General features: G+C 50.7%; 1 protein-coding gene across 4 annotated transcripts; it reads right to left on the reverse strand.

Annotated features, from left to right (window-relative positions):
- Positions 1–213: 213 nt before the first annotated feature.
- Positions 214–2,158, reverse strand: DERL3 (derlin 3; the record flags this gene model as incomplete). Of its 4 annotated transcripts, none has more annotated exons than XM_080937658.1 (7): positions 214–334; positions 466–556; positions 943–1,138; positions 1,516–1,609; positions 1,731–1,804; positions 1,890–1,952; positions 2,066–2,158. In XM_080937658.1, 7 exons carry the CDS (start codon positions 2,156–2,158, stop codon positions 262–264), a joined length of 684 nt encoding a protein of 227 aa, XP_080793784.1. In that variant the 3' UTR covers positions 214–261. The 4 variants fall into 4 exon arrangements, with proteins under 4 accessions (XP_080793784.1, XP_080793786.1, XP_080793783.1 ...); XM_080937660.1 differs by having other exon boundaries at positions 943–1,015; positions 1,890–1,955; XM_080937657.1 differs by having other exon boundaries at positions 1,890–1,955.
- Between the last annotated feature and the right edge of the window lie 6,753 nt (positions 2,159–8,911).

The following is an 8,911-nucleotide window of genomic DNA, read 5'->3' on the forward strand; positions in this document are numbered from 1 at the left end:
TGAGTCTCTATCAAGGCCGGGGCAGCATGGAGATGGGACTGTGGGTCTGTAACTAGTTCAGAACTCGGATAGGCATCTGTAGGCAGTCTTGGGCCTCTCTGGGCCCCATGTCCTGTCACAGCTGAGCAGAGATGGCACCGGGTGTTGATGGCTGAGGCCCAGCCTTCCAGATGGGCTGCTCAGCTGGAGCTGAGGTGAGGAGGCTAGAGCGCTGTCAGCCTCGGGCTCACCAGAGTGGGCTTACTGTTCCAGGAGCTGCAGTCAGGGCTCTGGATGCTCTTCCGGAAGGGGCAGGTAATTGGGGTCCTCCTGAGGATCATCTAGTAGCAGCTTCCTGTGCGGAGGGGACAGTTGTGACTGAGCGCTTCAGAAAACACAAGTCCCCCTCCACTCACTCCCCCACCCCCATGGAGTAGGTAGATTGCTACCTAAGAGGAAGAGGGGGAACCATTGTCCAACACTCACAAAAAGCTGGGGGTCAGCAGCAGTCTCTTGCCTCCAGGCTGGTTGGGAAAGACGTCTTCTAGGAAGTAGTAGATGTGGCCCACGACGATCCCTGTGAGAGCCAAGGGCTGGCAGAGGTCATCTTTCACAGCCCAGTGCAACCCAGGTTGCAGAGCACAAGTGCCCTGCTATCTGCCAGATCAGAACTGGCCTTGAAAGAGGCGTAAAGGGGCCCCAGAGTGGACAGTACCCGGGGAGGGGGAGGAACTAGGAGCTTGAGAACACTGGGGGAGTAGGAGCCAGAAAGCAGAAATTGTAACCACCCCCAGGCAGGACAACTCGGTCCAGGTCAACTGCAGATGCAAATCCTGTGGGTGAGGGGCAGTAATAACAGAACAGCCGTTGGGATAAGATGAGGGGTGGAGGTGCAGAATATGAGCTGCGCTCCCACATGGCAGCAGCTGGCTTGGGGTGAGTGGCAAGTGTGGGCAGGCTCACCTAGCAGGTCTGTGACAACCGAGTTGCCCAGCAGCAGTGAGAAGCCCATGAGGGCCCAGGGCAGGAATGGCGCCTGAAAGTTGAGTAAGCCAAAGAAGTTGACCCTCACATGAGGGCTGCGACGGCTCCATACATAGACCAGCATGGCCATAAGGGCCTGTCCCAGGAAAAACAGGCTGCCCAGGAATCCCAGCAGCTGGGCCAAGAGTCAAGGCTCCCCAGAGCAGTCTGCTGCCCACAGTGCCTCCCTCTGACCCTTTCCAGAGGTTCCCTCATATCCCTGGTCTATTTCCCGGATATGAGGACCCCTTTCTGTGGCTTCCAGGTACCCAGGCCCCATCAATTCCTGTGCCTGCTCCTTTCTTCTGGCTCTTGCATCCATGTTTCAGAGCCTCAGTTCTCTACCAGACTACCCCTATTTCTCCCTGTTGTGCTGGGACACTGAAGCTGGGGCACCTAAGCTACATGGCTGCCAGGCTCTGAATGCCTGACCCTCCTGGTGTGGGCCCTCATGGGTCAGGACAGATAAGGTGTCTCCTTGGCCCAATAATAACTGAGTATACAGAAGGATACAGTCATAAGAACACCACCGAAGAGAAACATGAAAACGAAGTCGGCCTTGCGGCCACGGAAAGAACCCTCCTCCAGCATGCGGCAGTAGCGGAACCTGCAACACTGGCATAGGAAGTGACACGTCGACTGGGCCTCAGTTTCCCCATTACTAGCCCAGCATAATCCCCACCAGGGCTCACCCCACCCCCAAGTCCCCGCCAAGTGGCCCAGGATACACGAAGAGCATGTTGAAAAAGAAGCCGAATCCCAGGGGCCCGAAGAAGAGGAAGGTAGTGATGAGTCTCCAGACCTGCAAAGAGGTGGAGGTGGCAATGAGACGCGGGGATGGAGGGCAGGGGCCTGGCTGACAGGTGCCAGAGTCAAGGCCGCCTCACCTGGAACTTCCGGAACACCAGGTGCGGGTTGAAGTAGAGCTGGAAAGGGCTGAGGAGCTCCAGCTGCTGTGGGACGGGGAGCATGTAAGACCCCGGAAGCGGGCGACATCCCTAACCCCCTCTAGCGGGACAGGGACTGTAACCATAGCGCCATCACGCCCGCCCGGCCCGCTCACCACTGCGGCCGTGGTGAGGACGCAGGCCGCGGTGTAGGCTCGTGTCACCGCGGGCACCTGCAGGAAGCCCGCCGCCAGTCTCTGCCCAGCCATCGAAAAATCCTCAGCGCGCGCGCTGGCAAACCCCGCGCACCTTACCCGCCCCACGCCCCGCCTCGCTCCCCGGGGGCCAATCAGCATCCGAGGAGCCGAACCTAGGGACTGGAAAGCCAATGGGAAGGGAAAGCGGGACGGCCAGGTGTATCAAGGCGGCTAGCCAATGAGGAAGTCCCACGGTAGAGCACGTGTCGGTTGTTGTGCTGCTATAGAGGCGTGGGAGGTTTTGTGGCCAATCAGAATTGGTCGTTTGACAGCATCTAGAGAAGAACCAATAGCAAGGACCCACGAGATTGCCACGGGGGCGGGGTTATGAAAAGAGTCACGTAGAGTCGAGCGAGGGGCGGCCCGAGATGCTGGGCTGGCCTCTGACCGGCCTCCGGTTTACCTTGTCCAGCTATCACGTGCAGTTTCCAGTCGTGATTCTCCTGGGTGTACGCTGTGAGGATGACCCGGCAGAGGGTTCTGAGCCACGCTGGAGCAAGTAGGCAGACTGGAGAGGGACTTGAAATTGGTAGAAGAGAAAAACGCCATTAGTCAGCCAGCTATTGAGGACTTACTGTGTGTCAAACATTCCTATAAATGCTGGGACAAACCTCTAAGGTAAGTAAGGTGGCCTGGGAAGCCTATATGAGGAGGTGACATTTAATTGTTACTTCTAAAAGATTCCCGTGCTCACTAAAAGGTTATACAAACAAAACAGCAACGTGTGCTGTCCAGGATGTGGAAAAGTATACTTTTTCATGTGGTTTTTGTGGCGATTTAAAATTGCTCAGCCACAATGGGGAACAGTAAAGGTGGAACTCAGATGTGTAAAGGAAGATGACCACTTGGTGTGGTGGTGCTTGCCTCATTTCTAACACTTCAAAGGCAGAGGCAGGAAGATCTCCTAGAGTCTGAGGCTAGTCTTGTCAACAGAGAGTTGACAACAGTTCCAGGCCAGCTAGGGTTACATAAGTTACATAGGGAAACCCTATCTCTAAATAAATAAACATACAATTATCAGATGTACCTAAAATCCCAGCAAGAGGAAATTGGAGGCAGGATAGTGAGTTCTGTTTATGACACCTGAGCCACATAACAAAACACTATCTCAGACAACTAAAATAATGATTTCATTTTATTCAAATAAAATTTAAAACATAGAAATTACCATATACTCCCTAGCAAGTCTACCCAGAAGAACTTAAAGAGATAACCTTACCAGGCATGGTGTCATATCCTTTTAATTCCTGGAGCACTGGTTAAGAGCACTAGTCCAATTCCCAGCAACCACATGGTGGCTCACAACCATCTGTAATGGGATCCGATGCCCTCTTCTGGTGTGTTTAAGGACAGCCACAGTGTACTCATTCATATATATTACATTTAAAAAAATGCTCATGAGGCAAGCAATCTCTGAGTTAGAGGCCAGGCTGGTCTATGGAGCAAGTTCCAGGACAGTCAGAACTACAAAAAGAAACGTTGTCTTGGGGAAAAGATGTATTAAGTTACCATACAAAATAATGAACTTCATTGTGGAATTCCATTCATGTGTCAGCATGCTTTTTTTTCTCATTTATACACTCAGAATTATTCACAATGACAAAAAAGGTAGAGCGGCATACCCTTTGACAGATGAGTGGAGAAGCAAAATGCAGTGGAATATTATACAGCCCGTAAGGAAGGAAAATGGGAAATTCTGTAGATGAATGGATACTGATGGCTGCACAAAATGTGAGCAGCACATAAACTGTATGCTTGTAAACAGTTGGGGCAGATTTCACAGTGTGGATATTTTACTGCCATCTCTGTTTTTGTTTGTTTTTTTGAGATGGGGACTCGATTCACACAGATGGCATTAAACTCACAAACCTGCCTGATACTCACAGAACTGGGATTAGAGGCATGTGCTACTTAGTAGCCTAGCTACTAAGTCACCTTATTTTTATATATGCCTCATGATGCTGGCGATGGAACCCAGAACCTTGCACACTCTAAGCAGACAGCCTGTCATTGAGCTGCACCCTTGGACATGCTGCTTCTTAGAAAGAAAGGACCAAGAGCAGAGGCTGTTTACTACTGTGAAGCAGCATTTGCCCACAGGAACTCGAGGATGTGTAGGTGGGGGAAGGGCTTGTGATGTCCCACCCAAATCTGAGATGGTCTTAACAATTGATGTCAGCTGGGAAGAGAGATTTAAGCTTTCTTCAGTGATTCGGCTCCTGAAAACCTACCCACACTAGAGTAGATGGTCCTACACTCATACACAGTCAGACAACACTAAGTAGTCTCAGGGGGTTGAGGTTGGGGGGAATCTTACATAAAGGAGGAAAAGTGGTGAAAGGAATTGGAGGGGGACAGGAGGGAAGGGAATAGGGGTAGAGAAATTGAGGTATGAAATTCTCAAAAATTAGAATGTGTCTAAGGGCAAATGATTGGCAAAGTAATCACTGGCTTGGGTGGGTGGAGCCTGGACGTCCAGAGGGCAGAGTGCTTTTCCCCCCATAAACTGTACACGGCTGTGAGAGAGGGGTCAGGGGCGATTGGGGGGGGCAGTCTGAGTATGTAGAGTGGATGGCGTTACCTGTGGTGGAGACGCTAGAGAGAAGGCAGAAGGCAGAGTCTTGCTCTGGCTTTAAATGATTTTGAGGCATGTATATGACATCTGCTTGGACAAATCGAGTGTGGTAACGGGAGAGAGGTATGACCAAATGTCAGTCATCAGCAAATCTGGACCTGTGAGAGGTTATAGGGAGAAGCCTTGGGCGAGTGAAGTCCTGAGTTAATGTGTATTTTTGGCAAGGGCGCTGCCATATTGTTGACTCCAAGGCCTCCAACCATGGTACAATTTGGCAAGGCCATTTGTCACCGCTTTCCCCGGAAACTGAGAACATGAGTGTTGGTGACCAATCGATCAGTGTGTGTAGAGACTGGAAACTACAGCTTCCTCCTGTCCCGGATGTTTCCAGCCTAAGACAGAGGAGAAGCCAGGCCTGGATGGCAGTCAGAAACTGGAGGCCAAGAGGAGAGAGGTCCAGGAGCTAGGCCAGGAGAGGATTTCAAGACATTAAAAAAAAAGGGCAGTGAGCAGCCCGGGAAAGACAGCCTGGAAACGGACTGTGGGATGTAGCTAGATAAAGCCCCTGACGATCGGAAAGGAGGAAAAGGAAGGTGACGAAACAGAAGATATGCCGCGGTCAGCAAGAGGAGCCTAGCCTTGGACACCAGTGCGGAAGATGAGGTAACTTCTGAACAGAGCCCTGAGGTCCCCTGAGGATATAAGATCTGGCCCAGAGAGAAACTGGTTCAGGTTGTCTCAGGTAGATGCCAAGAGCAAAAGGGTCCCACAGAGAAAAGAGCCATCTGCTTGAACAGGTTCCTGATTATGGAGACCGGGAAACACTGAAGTGGACACGCCTCCCTGGGGGCATGGTGCATAAGACGCTCCTGAAGTGTACAGGAGGACTTGGACCAAAGCACTTCCGCTACACTGGCTAGGCAGAGCAGATCCCACCCAGGCAGGGCGATGGTGTGCCGCAGTGGGGTATCCTGGCCCACATCTTGCTCCATTTAGTAAAGGAGCCACGGACGGACGGAGGTCTGGAAAGAGGTCAGGTTTCATGCCAGTGCAGAAAGAAAAGGAATTCCCTCTGCAGTAACTGGCCATTCCACTCTCCGGGTCAGGGGAGGGCTAATGGAAGGGACTGTTATTGTCATGGGGAGGCAAAAGATGTTTGTCTGTCTCCTCTGAGATTGAGGGCTGATAAGGCAGGCGCCTGTAGTGAGAACCAGGGAAACAGCAGCAGGAATGCCACAGAAGGCACTCCCTGCTCAGAGTCTGCAGTTATGGTAACTGAAGTTGAATGAGAAGCATAGCAGGGCCTGACATAAATCCATGTCCAGTCCCGCTCCCTTGGATTGGTCCAAGCAGACACGGCCCATTCAGTAACTCTCTACTTAGAGAGCTATTGTAGCGGAGAGAAGCTCTGGAAACTCAAGTTCCGGGAGCCTAGACTGCCGTAGCCTGAGCTACCCTCAAACTCCTGGGTCCAGACTAGCCCCTGCCTTCTGCCTCCGGACTCCCCTGTTCATCAGAGGGCCTCCTTTTCTTGGGGTTTGAGTATACGGGACCCACCCCTTCCATCATGGTTAGCGAGCCTCTATCACAGCTCTAAGAAGCCCCATCCACACGTGGCTAGACCCCGTTGTTGGGCCCTAACGGGGTATTTTTAGCATCGAATTCTGAAACTGCACAGCAACAGCGCTCTCAAGACAGGAGTGAGGAGGCAGCACACAGTCCAAGTAGGCTGCGGGAGGGCTGGACCTCAGAGCCGGCTACCTGACCTGGCCCCTCTGGACCTGGTTGCTGGATCTAGACTTTCCAGGAATGTCTGGGCCTCTGGGTAGGATGGGCATGAGACGGAGTAGCCTGTGCAAACGCCCGGAGCTCACTAGTTTTATGTCAACTCCACACAAACTAGAGGCACATCTGGGAAGACAGGCTCTTGATTGAAAAGGTGCCTCCGTAAGGACCCCGGGCATATGGTCCCGGGGATGCAGCCTACGGGTCTTGTTCGGATCTGTTTTCTCTGCCAGCTATAGAATGGAAAGGCAGGAAGAATCTGGAGCCCAGTGGGTGGCAGCAGAGGAATCTCAGAGGCAGACAGACTGAGCAGAACCATGAGGGCAGAGAAGGGGGACAGGGAAATGGGACAAAGAAGGACAGAAATGGGAAGAGAGAGAGACCAGCAGGAACAGTGGGAACTGAGACAGACAGACAAAGACTGGGATGGTGACCAGTCGTCTTATATGCTACCTACACCTGGCGGCAGGTAATGGCAGCAGTTGATGATGTAAGCCCTTGCTAAGTCCCTGGAAGGAGCCTAAAGGAATCTCCTAGAAGCTCACAGAATCAGCAGTTGAACAAAGGTGTTCGTTAGAAGTGAGGGCGCACACATGCAGCAGACACAGAGGAAAAGGACAGATTAGCCGTCAAGCAGACAGAGACGGGAACCATGGTGATAAAGGTGGTTATTTTCCAAGATGGCTGGTTTCTTCTTCATCAGCCTCCTGACTTGAGACAAAAGCCTGGATGCTTAAAACAAAGGCTTTGTAGGCTTTTGTCTCCCACCAGTAGCCCCTGTTGATGGACAAGTTCAAGGCTGGACCAGCACATGACACACAACAGTTCTGGGCCAATCAAACTGACTAGCCCTGAGTTAGGGGAGGAAAATTCTTCATGGGCTTAAAAGTCCAAAACCCCTTGAGAAAAGACTGGACTATTTTGGCTTCCCAGGTCAGTCTTTTTATCTGTATGCCCTTTTCTCTGTGTAGGAGAATTCAGGTGAGAGTCAGGAAATTAGCCAAAAAAAGGATCTTCCAGCCTAGGGCCTTCCAGCCAGCTCTCTGGCCAGCTTAGAGTCTTCGAAGTGCTTATAATTTTTAAGTTTTAGTTATGTGTTTATGGAGACAAAGTTTCAGTATGTGGTCCCGGCTGGCCTGGAACTCACACTATCCACCTGTCTCTGCCTCTTGAGTGCTGGGACTAAAGGTGTGCACTATTATTCTCTTAAACTGTCTACACTAATACCCATGTGTTCCTGGTCGAATTATTTGTTCTGGGACCCAAAGACATGGAAATTCCAATGGATACCCTCCAAACCTTGGTCCATTCCTATAACGAGGACTAAGTGTCTGTCTTTAGAATTTTTCACTCTTTGGTTTTTTTTTATGTATTTATTTTATTTTATGTATATATACATATACACTGTCCCTGTCTTCAGACACATCAGAAAAGGGCACTAGATCCCATCACAGATGGCTGTGAGCCACCACATGGCTGCTAGGAATTGAACTCGGGACCTCTGGAAGAGCAGTCAGTGCTCTTAACCACTGAGCCATCTCTCCAGCCTCCCACTCTTTGCTTTTTGAGACAAGAATTCTCTGTGTAGTCAGGCTATTCGAGAACTCACTTTGTAGACCAGGCTGGCATCAAACTCACAGAGATCCTCCTGCCTGTGGCTCTTGGGTGTATGACCAGTGCCCAGTTGAATCTTTCACTCTTACCAGGATGGCTGAATGAGCTTATATAGCCTATATAATAAGCATATATAGCCTATATAGTGAGTCTATATAGAGGGTGTTCATGCCCCCAGGGAAGCAGGAAGGAAAGCTTTCTGCTCAGGGTCTTAGCACTACATATTAATAATTAAAAAAAAAAAAAAAAAAAGAGGGAGAGCAGACAGACTGGATCTCAACAGGCTTAGACTACTCTGTTGGAACATCGAGGGGCCTTACTCTTTCTGCAGGGTGAAGGTTGAGCACCCTTAGAGGCTCTGGGTGGCAGGTTTATAAACACACATGAGTTTCTGCCTGGTAGTTACAGCTATGTTTTTTGGAGTTTGACTGGAGGCAGGGTGGGTTGTTTTCAATACCCAGGCATATTGTTCCCACAAGTGGTGCAGATCAGTCAGGCTGGGGCCAAGCCATTCTTGATGACTGTGGGTTATTTCTTACCAGGGACAACCTGACTCAGTTCCTCGTGACCCGAGACTCTTACCCAGCAAAATGGGATTTATCAAGTAGCATAGGATAGTTGTTAGATTAAACACAGAGATAGCTCAAAATAAGCTCAGTGATGGTGGTGTATGCCTTTGGTCCTAGTGCGTGGGAGGCAGAAGCAAACAGAGCTCCGTGAGTTCAAGGCCAGCCTGGTGGTCTACAAAGCTAGCTTCAGGACAGCCAAGAATACACAGAGAAACCCTGTGT

Source organism: Micromys minutus (genome assembly GCF_963924665.1).
Source record: "Micromys minutus genome assembly, chromosome: 25".
Lineage (NCBI taxonomy): Eukaryota > Metazoa > Chordata > Mammalia > Rodentia > Muridae > Micromys > Micromys minutus.